At 38.1% G+C, this 16,765-nt stretch overlaps 1 protein-coding gene across 2 annotated transcripts in view; it reads left to right on the forward strand.

Annotated features, from left to right (window-relative positions):
* Nucleotides 1-16,765, forward strand: part of LOC311515393 (transcription elongation factor A protein 1) — a 109,242-nt gene that overhangs the window by 62,548 nt on the left and 29,929 nt on the right. For both annotated transcript variants that reach the window (XM_084618399.1, XM_084618397.1), the window contains 2 exons: nt 4,364-4,426; nt 9,693-9,798. In XM_084618399.1, coding sequence (XP_084474525.1) covers nt 4,364-4,426; nt 9,693-9,798 — 169 coding nt within the window. The remainder of the gene's footprint in view (nt 1-4,363; nt 4,427-9,692; nt 9,799-16,765) is intronic.

The following is a 16,765-nucleotide window of genomic DNA, read 5'->3' on the forward strand; positions in this document are numbered from 1 at the left end:
CGTTGAGCCTGACAATCTAGCCAACTTCCTACCCACCTTATAGTGCATTCATCCAGCCCATACTTCTTTAACTTGCTGACAAGAATACTGTGGGAGACCTTGTCAAAAGCTTTGCTAAAGTCAAGAAACAATACATCCACTGCTTTCCCTTAATCCACAGAACCAGTAATCTCATCATAGAAGGCGATTAGATTAGTCAAGCATGACCTTCCCTTGGTGAATCCATGCTGACTGTTCCTGATCACTTTCCTCTCATGTAAGTGCTTCAGGATGTAGATGGGATGAGTAGGAAATTGGTAAACTGCATCAAGCCATCTTAGGCAAACACTTTCTCTACACAGTATTCACTGGATTGGGTGCCTCTTTCAATACTGCTCTCTCATGGTTATAGTCAGAAAAGCGACCATGCCAGTTACTTCATGGAGTACTGTGTTTTACTTCTGCATTTACATGTCAAAATATTTTTCTGTAAGGGCTTTAGATTAAACTTGGTAGCTGAAAGACTACCTGAATTATTTTTGCCTATTGCATCATCACTAAGACTACGTTTTAGTCATGGTATTTTTAGTAAAAGTCATGGACAGGTCACGGGCAGTAAACAAAAATTTACGGCCGGTGATCTGTCCATTACTTTTACTATATACGCCTGACTAAAACTTGGAGGTGTGGCTCGGGGGTGTGGTCTGGGGTGGAGGCACTGTGGGTGCTCGGGAGGGGGGCCATGGCCTGTAGGGGGTGCTGTGGGTGTTTGGAGTGGAGGGGTTGCAGCCCAGGGGGTGCTGTGGGTGCTGGGGAGGGGGGGTTGGTGGGGCTGGAGATAGGCTCCCTACCTGGCTCCTGGGAAGCGGGGATTCTAGCTCTACGTGCTGCTTCCACTCCACCCCAAGCCCTGTTTCTGCAGCTCCCATTGGCTGGGAAACGTGGCCAATGGGAGCTGCGGGGGCGGTGCCTGCAGGGGGAGGCAGCACATGGAGCTAGGAGTTGAGGGACTGGAGTTACTGTGGCTCTTCTGGGGAGCCCCCCTCTGGTAAACACTGCACCACAGCCCTGAGGTCCTTCCCCCCAACTCCTGCTACTGCGGGATGGGGGGCTGAGACTGCCCCAGCAGCGGCTGGTGCACCTAGCCAAGGGGCTGCCCGAGCTGCTCAGGCAGCCCCCAGGCCACGTGCACCGGCTGCTGCAGAAGTTACAGAAAGTCACAGAATCTGTGACAAACACAAAGTCTTAATCATCACCACTAAATGAATCTGCAGTCAGAACTTAGCTGACCATTTTGTTGATAATGGGTAGATGCAAAATAAAACCCAACTTACTCTTCTATAGTTACATCGGTTGTGCTGCACTAAGAAGTAAACTTTTACTTTTGTCAGCTAAGAGATGAGGTGTAAAAAGTTAAATGTTCAATTAAACATGTCAGTATTATTTTTTTGCAGGCATCATTGTGTAATAAATATAAACAAAATCAAAGTGGGAAAGGGAGAGTGAGGCTGAGAGAGTGGGATTGTGCTAATGAGCTAGGAGGAGAGAATGCTGTGGGATACAGCTCTGGACGGCTATGGTCTGGGAGCAATGGGAAGGTGATGTACTTGGCCTTGTAGAACAGCCACTGTCTAACCACACCACACAGGAGCAGAGTAAGCTATGCTTGATAGAGGTTTGCTTAAATACAGGGAGGAGATCTAAACAGTCTAAGGCTTATGCTACAAACTTACATCAGTACAACTATGGTGCTCAGGGGTGTGAAAAATCCACACTCCCTGAGCGACATTATACCGATCTAACTCCGGGTGTAGACATTACAACTACACTGACAGGAGAAGCTCTTCCATGGATATAGTGGTGTCTTCGCTACAGCACTGTACAGGTAGACAAGCCCTACGTTTGTTTCTTTATTTATTTTTGAGGTGTCTAGAAAGGAGGAGACTTGCAGAAATATATAGGATCAGTGGTTAAAATAAAATGGCCCATAATCCAAAGAGGATGAGAAATAACGAGAGTATAATGTAAAAAGTTGAATTGTTATAGGGACTGGGTAGCTGTACATCCAGGTTATTAGTGACAATTTTTAGAATCTGATAACTGTTCAGTCTTTGAAATTAATTGATTTGTCTAGTACCTAGTGGACAGGTGTCTGTATCACAAACTACAGATTGCACTATTTGGCTGTTTGTTAGCAGAAAACAAAACTGAATAGACCCTGAACTACACAGGAAAACTCAAGTACTCTTAAATTCCTGGAGATACTTCAGGTTCAAGAAGGAGGTACAATGAGAAGGTGTGGGAGACAGACTGCACTGTCGCTACCTCTGCTGTATTATATCCGCAGAAAAAGTCTTTTGGCCTCCAAGCCAGGCAGTCTGACATTTCTTAGCAGCAAAGAGTTCATTTTAAAACAGTGCATTGCTTGGAGATGGTGGTTAAGTGTATAGGTGTACAGAATCAGAAGGCTGCTTCTTTAAAGCTTCTGAATCGTGAATATAGAGGTGAGATACAGTTGGGCCTTCCCTCCCCTTCTTTCCTTTCCTTGTGCTCCCTTTCCCTTCCCCCTCAAAAAATGAAACACATGGAATTTAGTATAATATAAAATCTGTATCACGAGAAGTTTGTTAGAGGATTTGTTAATGAATGTTGGCAGCTGATTATCATACTTTACAAGTATTTAGCCTTTTTCATCCTTAGGAAAACACTAGACTTTATGGAAGCATTCAGATATTTGGCAGGTTATATATTGGGAGATCTATTTCTGTAAACCTTCTTTTCAACAATACAGAGCTTCTAAACTTCACAGGACTGGAGTTCTCCTTTGTTAGGAACCAGGGGAGACTAGGCAGAGATATTTGCTCAGGATCCACCTTGCATGCTGTTCCTTTGTAGCACCAATTAAGAGCTCATAAGCATATAGTATCACTGGGTAATATAAATGACTTTAGTTAACCACAATTTTGTTAGCTGAAGTTTGCCTGTATATAGAATACAAGTCAAATGTAGCCATTCTGGGATGGGAGCCACCAGCACAGTACACTGCATTAAGGTGAGAGGGGAAGATTTTGTCCAAGATGTGCGGGCAAACACCCAACCTTGATAAAACTGCAATGGGATCCTTAATGTCCATGCATCTCAGAGAGAACTTTTTTTTTCCCCCCTCCCCTGGAGTGTGACTAAAAGTGACAGTTTATTCAGTCAATCTTGCTTCCTCAGTGTATTCAGAATAATAGCTGCTTACAGTATTGACTAAAGTTTAGGGGTATTTTTTTTTAAACTGTTAGTAGGTCTAACCTCAGTGCAGCATAGCTGAGTGAATTAGATTCTGTTCTGGAGCATGCATCAACTACAAAATGAACTAGGTGATGAATCTACATTAGTGATACATGAACCAGAAAGAACTCAGATTCCAGGTTGAGTTTGCAGTGTTGTCCATTGGAGAGAGAGAGTTTTCACATGTAAACTGATGAGATTTGATTTAGTGGGATTAAGACAAGTATGGATCCATGCTCTGCAATTTATAACTTTTAGGAGCAGAACCTCATTTTAAGGTTTTGTCTGAAAGATCCACTTGCAGTACATGCATGGGATTCTGGGTATTAGATTGGAGATGAATGTAGTGATAAGAGTGGTTGCAGATAGCTATAGCTTGAAAGAAAGCCCTTATTCAACTTTTTTCACTTGCAGAATTTTTGAGTGATTTAGAAAAATAAACACTATCCCAAGGGGAAAACTACACTTGTGTGTAGTAAAATACTGTAATCTGGTTACCCGTGTTTGATACCTTTAAAGAAATATAGTCTACCCATGCCAACATAATTCCAGTTAGAAATATTTCTAGTAGAGGAACTGGTTACCTAAGGATTGGTAATGGGATGTATAGAGCCTTCATCTTCAGGTTGCTTATTCTAATCTAGCCCAGTTCATTACAGACTGAAACGTGCTGCTGTGTGATGTCTGTCTGGGGAACTTGAGTGAAATGAGTCTGCTGTAAATCCACTTCCCAAGGTATAAGTATTGATGTGACTTTAACCACTCCCATAAATGGCGGTACATGGTAATCTTAATAGAGAGACCAAAAACTAAATGGTGTGGGACTAAACTGCTCTCACCCCCAAGATAGCATCTCCGAATTGGGGTCGAGGCACACTGATGTTAAGAGTCTGGAGAAACTTGCAGTGTCACTTCTTGTGCTAAGCTTGTTCTGTGGATAAATAGGATTTAAGTCTTCAGAGTTATCAATCTGGAACCTTTCACAAAACTAAAACTTATACTGTGGGAGTTTAAAGAGAGATCACTAGTGTTCTGCTAAACATTTTAGAAGTTAACTGTGTAGGAAATAAAATATATTTTGAATAATACTTTTATGCATGTTTTACAGGCTGGGGCACTGGATTTGCTAAAGGAGCTTAAGAATATACCTATGACCCTTGAGTTGTTACAGGTAAACCTTTTACATTGCTGTTATATTTTAAATATGAGCTTTTAAATGGCAAAAATAAAACCTAAGAGATTCTTAGATTCAGATCTGAGGTCCACCAGAATATTCTCTGTTCCTTGCATCAGTGTACAGTTGAAAAGGTTTCATTTAGATTACAAGACCTTGGGGGTAGGGAACTGCCTCTTTGCCTGTCAAGTACTGTACACCTGTGCTGCTTTGCAAATAATAAAACAATATATTGCCCATTTACCTAGACTGACTCTTTCTGTCAGTTTGCATGCACCACCATAACTGGAATACACACAGACAAACCATCTCAAGGAAGCACAGTTACTATGTGGTCTTTTCCTCCACACGAACTTATGGCAACTCTTTTAGATTAGCTCTTGTCCAGAAGCAAGCCCTTGCAGATGCTTTTAAAACTTTTCTGTTTCAGTTATATGGGCTAGAAAGATTGTGCATTGAGGCACAGCCCAAGCAAAAGGCAGCTTATCAACTATGTCGGCCTGTTAGTAGGGTGTCTCAGAGATGTATATTGGAGGCACAAATCTGCTGTGCTCTTGCACTAAAGAAGGAGAGAAACCTATTACAACCCTTTATAGGTGTAGCATGCTCTCTCCCTCTTGGATCTAGTCAGCTCCACCGATCAGATCATAAGTGAGTGGAGCCACGGTTTTGCCCTGCCCTGCATTTGTTCACAGGGGGAATATGTCGGGTACGCAGCCCCTTCCTGCTTTCCCTGTATCTAAGTCTGTGAATAGGGTAAGTCTTATACAGCTATGCAGGAAAGTGTGAGGGAGCCTAATATTCCCTTGCTCCCCCTTGCATCTGGGTGAGGTGAGAGTGGTGTACAATCTAGCTCTCTTTTTGAGGTTTACCTATTTTCCGGTATGCCTTTAATTGAAAACTAGGCTTTAATTGGGCCACAAGTAATCTTTCATCGAGAGGGGAAAAAAATCTTTGATGATGAAATTTTCCAGAATCTGCAAAGCTCTTGGCATTGTCCCATGAGGAAGCAACACTTTTAAAGTAATGGCATTGTACTTAATAATTGTAGCTCTTGGTAACAAGTGCTATAATTAAGGTTGGAGGATTGTTTCAAGTACAACTCAGTTTTACTTGCTTATAACTTTAATAGAATGCTTTCGATAATCTAGTTTCAGCCAAAAAATGAATTTTTCTTGGTTGTAAGTTTAAAGTAAACCCTACTAGCTGTGTCTGAGTTATGAAGCTGAATGTTTTTTTCCCTATTCTGTTAAGAGAAGAATTTCCACACTTTATTTGTATGATTAAAAGCAGATGGACTATGAAACTTGCATGTTACTCAGCAGTGAATAAGCTCTTGGGCTAAAATAGTTGGATGTATAATAATTGTGAAAAACTCAATAGGCAGCTAAGATTTTTACCAGAGTCTAATGAAGGCCTGTCTCCTTTGTGACATTGCAGTGCACACTGCCGCTGTGACAATTTGAGTTAGAGGCGTTGTACGTAAAATGCAGTCTCTCCAAATGACACTTTATCATTATGGTTGCACAGATGATAATTGCATTTCCTGATTCATTTTAAGGTTTCAGTGGCAGCTCTAGCCTTGTCACGTTGTACATCCTGTATATTTTGTGGACTACACTTATCAATTATATTGTTACTCTTTACAGAAAAGGGATTTGAAATGTCCACATGCGTCCAATGTGGATGAGTTAACATTGCAGAAAAATACCATCCATTTTTAAAAAGTTTTATATTTGCCACTTAACATACTAAATGCAAAGAATTTTATTAGCTATGGAAGTGTATGAAGGATCCAAAAGTGCTTTACAAACTATGTATAAATTCCTCTACTGCCAGAGTCCACCCATCTATGAGGTGGGAAGATGGTGGCCATATAGATAAACTGGTGCACAGTGCCATGATTGAAAGCCTGAGGTAGGATGGAGAAACTTTGACCAAAACCAGCAGGACAAATTCGTCGCTTAGTGCAAGAGACCTTCAGGGTCCATGTGGATTAAGCATGGTCTTTGTTTTTAACTGCATCAAAATTGATGAAACAAATTGATGACTGGGATTCCAATTCATAGTTCCAAAGAAATATCGATTTCATACCTGATACGGACATTGCTAACCTATCTCCTTTACCTCTCTATTGCGGTAAATTGGCTTAAATTATCAAAGAAGGAAATGCCATACTTTAAGGCCAAAAATGCCAATCTGTTGTGCCAAAACATAATTTATAATTCTCAGTTTCTTGTTGCTTGTAACTTTATATTAAGCTAACATTTCAGATTTTACTTAATCATGGATTTTTCTTATGGTTTACATATAAGGTTAAGATACTGGAAAAACCCGCCAAACAAAATAATATAGTGTTCTTTGCTCTCTGAGCTGATAGGTAGCTCCCTCTTAGGGAAGGATGGCACTATCACTGTCCAATGGATTCTGCCTCTCCTATCTTGCCTGATGCTTGTAGCAGTGTAGACTCCTTCTGAGACATTTATGGGATCTATAAAAGAAAGAAACTCCTCCTCACCACATTTCTCTCCCCCCCCCACTCCCTCCAAAGAAGTATAAAGATTGGAATATCTTTGGAAAAAATCACGGTGGATAGTTTACTTCATTGGTTAAGTAATAAAGTGCTTAATTTGTTAAGACTTTGAGGAAACAAGCCAGATAGGTTAAGATTTTGATCACTGCTGTGTGTAAGCCATATCATGCTACATTTTGACCAACGCATTTCTCTGCCAAATATGCCTCTCATTTCCTTTAGTCTAAAATTTAATAATTACACTTTTTTTTTAAGTCAGAGATTTCCCAGTTCTGAGGCCTGAGGTTATTTGATGACTTGCCTTTACTAAAACCTTGCAGGAACCACCTGCTTAGGAACTTGAGCAGTTGTCCTATTCCTTGTTGCTTACAAAAATGTGGTACTGGGATTTTGATTGGGTGGAAGGCCTGGGGTAGAGGAACAAATGTATAACACTTCCAATATAAATAAAAAAAAAACCTCTTAATTTTCTCTTTAAAGAAGAAAAATAGTAATACCAGGCCATTACAAGGTTAAATAGAATAAACAGTCATAGCAGCTAGATCCTAAGATGTTTGAAGGTCTCTTTTCTTTGACAAGAATACAAAAAGGAATGCAAAAAAAAGTAAGCCTATTAAAAGCAGTATGAGAAATATACATTGCATTAATGGCTTAAATGACTCGAAGTAAGAGTAACTGAACCTTTGTTAAAATTTGGCAATAAAGACAGGATAGCATTATATAAGCAAGGTTGGTATTTTTTTTTTTTTAGCAGAAAGTAATCTGAGATCAAATTAGAAAACTGTATTAAATTTTTTTTGGCAGATGTTTCAGTTTTGGAGCAGGAGGAAGAGGGGAAATTGGAAAAATATCCCTCTACATCGATAGATCCCTGAATAACTTGGGAGTATATTAAAGTAAGAAATACCAAATTATTGTGCTAAATTGAGATTATACCCCACCCACTAAGTTATAAAAGGAATGGATTGTAGAAGAATCTCTTCCTAACACTGTAGGTGGCAGTTGCCCTTGGAGTTTTAGTAAACTAGTTTATTGTGTATACAATATATAAGTCACAAAGGACAGAATGTTTGTAAAATTCTTTGTTGTCATATTTTAGGATCCTCTCCATCAATATTTTAGCTTTTCTCCAAGCTATTTGCCGAAGGGTGGGATTTTGTAAGGCAGTGGTTTTCAACCGTTTTTCATTTGCAGACCCTAAAAAATTTCAAATAGAGGTGCGGACCCCTTTGGAAAGTCAACGTGTGGTCTGCAGACCCCTACCATAGTAGTCTTAGATTGAAAAGTGACTGAGCAGAATTCAAATGTTGCAGGTTCTTGGCACGGCATTTGATGCAGCCTGAGAAAGGGCACTAAACTGGGCATCTGTGATAATGACAACGCTTCTGGGCTTTGACCTGTAGGTGGGGGTATTAACATGCTTTTGGTTGATCAGAAAAATGGAATGCCTTTTCTGGGACATGAAACTTTATTTTCATTAGTCACCTTTCATGGACCCCTTAGACGTAGCCTGCAGACCCGCAGTGGTCCACGGACCACAGGTTGAAAGCAACTGTTCTAAGGAGTCTAAGTGACTTAGGAGCACATCTCATGGGAAGTAAATGGGATTTGTGCTTTGAAGTTACTTAATTGCTTGTGAAAATCCCACCCAAGATCTACTGAACTAAATTGATCAAATTTATGAAATTCATAATTTCTAACACTATTCAAACATCTATAAATCATTTTAATATTTTAAATTTTTGACAAGCCATTTCTGTAATTTCGGTTGCATAATAGCTTTCATTGTAAACACCTCTCTTATAGAATTTTTTAACTTTCCTCTTTTCAGGCTGAAATACTCAGTAGTCTGTCTGAAGATGAATTGTTCCGGGAAATTTGAGCAATAGTTCTTAAGCTGTCTTTGAGGGCAAGGAAACAGACAATAAACATGGCCTTTTAAAAACAGTTTTCCAGTCAAAATGGAAAACAGTGGGAATTATCTGTTGGCAGCTACAATATGCCATTGATTACTAACAAGTATAAATATTGAAACTTGGGGACACTATTGACATTTTAAATGTACGTTTCTTAAATTACTTGTTCCTGAGAAGTTTCTTGGCTCCCTAAAATGAGAACATCAGTCATCATACAGCCTCATAGAAAAGGTGGATTTCTTTATGTTCATAGATATGTCTATGCATGTTGTCCCATCTCTTGTACTCTGCCTTTATCACTCTTGTGAATAATAAGGGTACTGAAATATTATAGGATCCTGTGCTGTGAGAGCAGATTTCTAATACACTAACATTGCCTCAAAGGAGCTTTAAGTGTATCGGGCAACATAGCAGTTAAAAAAAAAAAAAAGTCATCCTATAGGATAACGTCAAGTGACGCAATTTCTATTTTCCTGTTTTAGAATGGACCTCTATCTAATATATTGAATGATCCCCCCCACCACTTAAACCATAAAACATACGTTTTGTTCCAAGTGAGCTTTTTTTTCTTGATTGCATGCTCCTATCAAGAAAAGTTTATTAATGTGTTTTATCAGTATCAGTGTGCAGGATGTCTTGTGAAAATCAATTCAGTAAGGATTTGCAACTTAATAAAGTAATTTCAGTCAACTTCATAGGGATACAACTGACTTGATGCTTAGATTTTTACCATGCATTGTCAAAATGCAGCTTAGCTTTTTGTATCTGTTAAATGTCTTTCACAAATTGTGATGTATATCCTTTTCTGTTGCAGTCCACAAGAATTGGAATGTCAGTGAATGCAATACGCAAGCAAAGCACAGATGAAGAGGTTACATCTTTAGCAAAATCTCTCATCAAGTCTTGGAAGAAGCTGTTAGGTATGACTGCAAAAAGCTTTTTAACAATCTTCCTTCTCCCTCAGGCATTTAATCATTTGTATTGTGGGCATTATAAACTATTGCCACCATTTTGATTCTTGGCTCACCAGTTCTCACATTCAGTACTGAAGTTTTTTCTGTATCATTTTCATTTTCCCTGTGCCCTCTATCACTGCATTACTCATGGGTCCCCTTAAGGGCCATAGTCAGTGTAGCTTCATTGGGATAATGAGTTACTAAGAACAGAGCAGCATGAAGCATGGCTCTGTGACATGACTAATATCTATTGGACAGTCTCACTGCTTGCTACTGAACTAAATGCCAGAGTGGCCTTATTGCAGCATTAAAACCTACTGACCTTTTGTTTGTCTGGATCAACTATTCTCTGCCTTCCAAAGTCTTTACAGTACTTGTACATCAAGGTGTTAAAGGGTTTTAATCTTAACTGTCTGTGGGTCATAAACTATAGGAAAGGAAAAGACAAAAATCAAAAGTTGACTTAATGCTATTAGTATTATGACTAGTACATAGCTCCAATCTTATCATAAGAAAACTGAAGTCTAACTAGTTCTGTGTGCCTTGTGCTCACTCTCTGAAACCTCAATATTCATTAAAGGCACTTGAATAAAGTGAATGGAACTTAAATAGTATTCCTTTAAATATTGTGTACTAATTATTAACACATCTAAGGAAATTATTCTTGCAACATTTTTTATGCCAGGACAAATCACATCACTGTCATCTTAGTGCAGTTTTAAACACCTGAAACTCATGAACCGTGTTTATTTGGAACATTGCTGATAATACATATAACTTATTCGTGGCTTCATCTCACATTCACATAAACTTAAGTTTAGGGAGTTTCTTCTGGTAGCTTAATATTTAAAATGTGAGGTCTGCTTTTGTTTTACAGAAATTACAAGAGCTGCTGGATTAATAGAAGTCTTTTCAGTTTAAACAAGTGTGCTATGCCAGCTGTCATCCAAGTTAGCTAGCTTTACATTTCAAGGAAATCTAATCTCATCACCTTCGCTCTTTTCTAAATGCTTGCAGGAATGGTTTGGCATCCGTTTTAGAAAAGTGTTTCAATAAAAAATGACAAATTATGGGAGTCTTCTTAATGGGGGTGGTTCTAAAGTAAAGGCTTATATATGCTGAATTAAAACATGAAACAATATATAGGACTCTAATACCTGGTTGAGCAGGCATTTTGTGAAGGCAGAAGTACAGCAAGTGTTCTGGTGAACAAGCTTCTAAAATCATGTTCTGTTTTGTTATTACCAAGAGATGTACTTTACCAATAATTTGATCTGATGTCACTGGTAAATGTAACCTAATAAACTCAAATGCATATATTTTTGTATGCCTTTATGTCAATATGAAACTTAGTGAAGTCTTCCATGTATTTTGTCTACTTGTTATGTAAAACTGGAATTTGATTCCGTAAAAAAAACAACTGAGCAAAATGCTGGTAAATACTAAGAGAACAATACAAAATGGTTTTGTTTCTTATTCAAAATGTAAATTCCTGCTGTTCTGATATACATAAATTAAAAACATACCCTTCCTTCCAAAATTTGTTACAAATTATTAGTAAATTATCCCAATCACTAGGCAACAAATTATATTTTCTTTATAATTTTCAGTGCAAACCTACAGAATGTGCTAATATTTTTTTCATTTCAACCATCTTAACTTTAATCTACTTTTCCAGTGACATGTTCCTCCTTTTTCAACAATCTCAAAATATCCTGGAAAACCAAACTTTTTTGAGGAGAGAAATATTTTTCAATTATTGTGAAGATGTTTTCCCCCATCTAATACAAATAATTAATTGGAAAATATTCTGAAAGAACTGATAGCTTCCACTGGGATTTTCCTCAGGATCACAAAGCTGGAGAAATATTTTTAAAAACAAACCATAGATAAGCTAGAGTTGTTCTTATTTCTCCTAAATTTTAAATTATGTTGAGATTTTTAATTACTAGAGATCAGATTGACTACTCCAGGAGTATATTGTCTAATGTCCACTAACAAGTAGGTGTAGTAGATCTCTTTTGTTAATGAGGTTTTTTGAAGAAATGGGAAGGTCTTGGACATACTTTAGAAATTGGGGGAAGATCTTAGATAGATAATAAAAATGCTGATTAATCACCAGTTCATAGGCTGATGAATATAGCTTTAAAAATAAACTAATACATTGCAATTCTGACAGTGAAGCAAAGATTTTAACAGTAAATAGGATGAGATTTCAAATTACAATGCAGAAAGTGACGATAAAATGTATTTGAATTTCAAATTTTGCACCAAACTTCTAATTCCCCCGGCCTTGTCTGAATGTAATATACCTTACATTTTTGTCCCATATATTTAAGAGTACCCCTAATATAGATAAATAGTTCAGAGGACATCTGTGTTGTCATTTCTTGATGTGACAAAAGACATAAATGGAAGATTAAAAATTCTCATAAATTGAAGAAAATATTCAAAAATAGTAGCAATAAGGATAAGAAAAAGTCAGCTGACTGGAGCACTGGTAATTTCAGACTCTCCATAGTAAGCAAACATTGCAACTTTTGGCATCTACTTTGTAGCTGTGAGACTAGCTACTTTTGCCTAAATCTGACCCACAGAAAGACTGAGTAGTGTAGATTTCAGAGTAACGACATGCCAGGCTTTAAAGTTTGGCAAAGAGCTTCTTGATTAAATCAAAGCAGAAATAATTTCTAGAACATAACAAATGTTCCTTTGGATTCAGTGTATTTGTTCTGCTTGTCTTTACCAATCCTTACCTTGACAGTGACTGATTTTTAAACATTAGAATATATTGAGACATATGAAAGTGTTTCTCTTTAGAGGAAGAATTAACCTATTTCTATGTGCACTTTGAATACAGTAGAATCTCAGAGTTACGAATACTAGAGTTACAAACTGACCAGTCAACCACACCCCTCATTTGGAACTGGAAGAACGCAATCAGGCAGCAGCAGAGACCCCCCTCTTCCCCCCCCCCCAAAATGCAAATGCAGTACCAGTACTGTGTTAAATGTAAACTACTAAAAAAGGGAAAGTTTAAAAAAAAAAAAAAAGATTTGACAAGGTGAGGAAACTGTTTCTGTGCTTGTGTCATTTAAATTAAGATGTTTAAAAGCAGCATTTTTCTTCTGCATAGTAAAGTTTCAAAGCTGTATTAAGTCAGTGTTCAGTTGTAAACTTTTGAAAGAACAGCCATAACATTTTTTTCAGAGTTATGAACAGCCTCCACTCCCAAGGTGTTCATAACACTGAGGTTCTACTGTAAGTTCAATAAAAGATCATTTTTACTACCATTAAAAATGCTAGCTGGCTACAATTCTGGCATGTAACTGTACTGATATCAAATGACACTAAAGTTTTGAAGAATTTGAAAACTGATAGCAAGAGTTTGTACTGGTGGTAATTAAAACTGAATTTTTTTTTCTGAGATGGAGAGATGTGACCACACTGTATCCAGAACCCCAATTATTATTATTTCAAGAGTAATGTGTGTAATTGCACCCATGTATCCTGTCGGGTCTATTAAAATCACTTCTGTATGTAAAAACATAGCATTGATCATGCACAGAACTGACTTGATCACCGATTTCCTTGATCATAGTGTGAAAATCTTGTTTCTCAGGCATACCAGGGCAAATGTTGGTTCACTGCTATAAACTCCAACTCAATATTGGAATTTAAAATTAATTACATTGTTGTGCACTGTAGAGTTGTGTAACTTGTCCAAGAGGGTGGAAAAGTTAGGGACTTCATTTTGTGTTGGCATTGGTTTTGATTTTCACAGAAGAATTCAGAATACTGTATGTCAGGCTGTTGTACAAATTATTTCAATTATGCTGTTTGTAGTGCTTGTAAAACAGGGTATCGTCAAAGATGGCAACACAGGTGGACAGCTGTTAACTGTTCTGAGCGCTGAAATCTTTTGAGAGTTGTTAAGTTCAAAAATTCTGTTATAAACATCTTTTTACTTGACAGGTTGTGTATACTTTGTAAATTAAACATTTTTTTGGAACTTTTAGAACTTCTTTTGGAATGAAGAGAGAACCTAAAAGAAATCAGGTGAGGTTCTGAACCTCAAAGAATAATCAAAATTTCTCTTGATGAGAACCACATGAAGTGTGAAAAGAAAGAATGGTTACAATATTTTTGAAGCTTGGTTAGTAGACTCTCAGGTGGTGGCTTCCGAGCATCTTCTGAAAGGAGACTTGATGCAAGATCAGGACAAGATCAGTCTTTACAAAGTGCAGATAATGGTTGGAAGACCTTAGAAGCTACACAGGCCAAGTGGATACAGTTCAGATGAACATGCAAACTGTATTACTGGAGGTCATAAAAATCTTTCAGCCATGTGATGAGAGGAAAAAATTCTTTGCAAGTAATGACACTTAATTGATATTATTTTATAGCAAATACCATGAAGTATCCTAACCTGCAAATGTCAGGTTAGATTTCAGGATGTGTTTTACTTTCTTTGATCCAGACAATTTCTTTTAAGAATGTGTAAAATCTAAATATTCTACAATGCAGCTTGAAATTCCAGAGTTATTTTTATTGAATCCTGAAGGTACCTATCTGGAAAAAAAATGCAGGAACTTTTAGAATACATTTATAGGGGCTCTGTTTAATTATTTACTGGGCTGGAGGTGCACATTATTGGATAATTGTAAGATACATTTTATTGCCCTTAATGAAACTAAGAATGGGGGGAGAAAAAGTTTTTTGAAATGAATGCAGAATAAAAGTTTAAATGTTTATGAACTAGCAGTTTTGTTTCTTCTGAGTTTTTCTTCAGGAGTGCAAACAGAAGAATAATTGTAGTACTAGCCAAATCACACGTAAGTTGAGTGATTCCAAAGCATTCTGTATATAAGATCCTTACCTTATGTAATGAATCGGACTAGATTATGTAAAGGACGACACTTACCAATTTTCTCCAGTAACTTTATTTTGAACAAAACCAAATGCCAATTATATATCCTTGTGTTTGTAACTTTTTTACAATCGGCAATACTAGTGTGTGTGTGTGTGTGTGTGTATATATAGACATCAAATAGAATAAAAACTTCTGAAAAGCTTCTGAATTCCCAAAGAAAGTTTGACCTTTGGAGGGAAGGGCCTGTTGTGACTATTGCTCAAGTGAATAATTACATAACAAATAGACAAGGTAGGTGAGGTAATATCTTTTCTTGGACCAATTTCTGTGGGTGAGAAAGACAAGCTTTTGAGCTTTCAGAGAGTTCTTCGGGTCTGGGAAACTTAATCAGAGTGTTACAAGCTAATGTTTGAACAGATTGTTTAGCATAAGTAGTTAACAGACATTTCAAGTGACCATTCAAGTTGAAGTGGCCGGCTAACACCCCTCCACTCATAAAAAGGAAAAGAAGAGGGGGGAACTGCTGCGGGGTTGGGGTTGTTAGTGGATTAGAGATTGTTGTAATAAGTCATAAATTCAGTCTCTCTATTCAATTCATGATTTTTAGTGTCTAGTGAAGTTATGAATTTAAGCTCCCAGGCTCGTCTTTTAAAAGGATTGTAGAGGTTTCCTTTGATGAAGAGGTCTGAGAGGTCAGATACAGAGTGTTCATTTTGTGAAAAACGTTTACTGACAGGTGATAGGGTGTTTTTGTCGTCTATCGTTTCCCTGTATAAGTTCATTCAAGAGTGTAGTGGTTGTCTGATTTCACCCACATAGTTACTATTGAGGCTTTTATTGCACTGGATGAGGTACACCACACATTGTGATAGGCATGTGCAGGACTCCTGGATCTTGAATGTTTGGGAGGGAGGTGTTGATCATTGTAGCAGTGGAGATATGTCTGCAAGTTTTGTATCTGTTCTGGCAGGGTTTGATGCCGCTTTGAGTTGTCCTGATCTGCAGGGAGCTTGAAGAGGTTGGAGGGTTGTTTGAAGGCCAGAAGGGGAGAAAGTTGTAGGTGTATATATACCTTAATACACACACAACCATCTTCACCAAACAAAGACACTCCACAAGAGAAGTAGATTGCATCATGGAGTGGGCTTCCCAAATACCCCAAGAGAACCTGCTTCAAAATCAGAAATAAAACCCCCTCTGACTGCACACCTGCAGTTGTCACCTACCACCGAAACTGGAGCCCATATGAGGTATCCTCAAACTACAGCTCATACTCAATGGAGATCCCATCCTGAAAGAAATCTTTCCCTAATCCCCTCTTCTGGCCTTAAAACAACCCCCGACCTCCTATACATGCCTATCACAACAATAGCAACTATGTGAGTGAAACCAAACAACCACTATACTCTTGAATGAATTTACACGGGAAAATGATAAAAGACAAAAACACCCTATCAGTTGTGAGTAAACGCTTTTCATAGAGTGATCACTCTCAAACCTCTGTCCTCATCTTCAAAGGAAACCTGCACAACACTTTCAAAAGACGAGCCTTGGAGCTTAAATTCATAATTTTGCTAGACACTAAAAATCATGGTGTTAATAAAGACACTGGATTTATGGCTTATTACAACAATCTATAACCTACTAACCGCCCCTGCAGCTCTTCCCTCCCTCCCTTTCCTCCCTCTTACTGGAGAGTTGTTAATGAGCCACTTCAGCTTGAATGGTCCCTTGAAATATGTGTTAACTACTTATACTAAACAATCTGTTCAAACCTTGTATTTAGCAGTGACAGGGCAGGTCTACGCTTAAAATGCTGCATCAGTGCAGCTGTGCTGCTGTCGTGCTTAAGAGAAGATGCTCCTACACCGATGGGAGAGCTTCTCCCATCGGCGTACTTAACCTCCCTGAGAGGCGGTAGCTGTGTCAATGGGAGAAGCTCTCCTGTTGACATAGCACTGTCTGCAGTGAGGGTTTGGTCAGTATAAATGTGTTGCTCCGGTGTGTGGATTTTTCACCTTGTCCTGTAGTGTAGACCTGGCCTTAATTTCCCAGTCC

Source organism: Lepidochelys olivacea (assembly GCF_965140295.1).
Source record: "Lepidochelys olivacea isolate rLepOli2 genome assembly, chromosome: 2".
NCBI lineage: Eukaryota > Metazoa > Chordata > Testudines > Cheloniidae > Lepidochelys > Lepidochelys olivacea.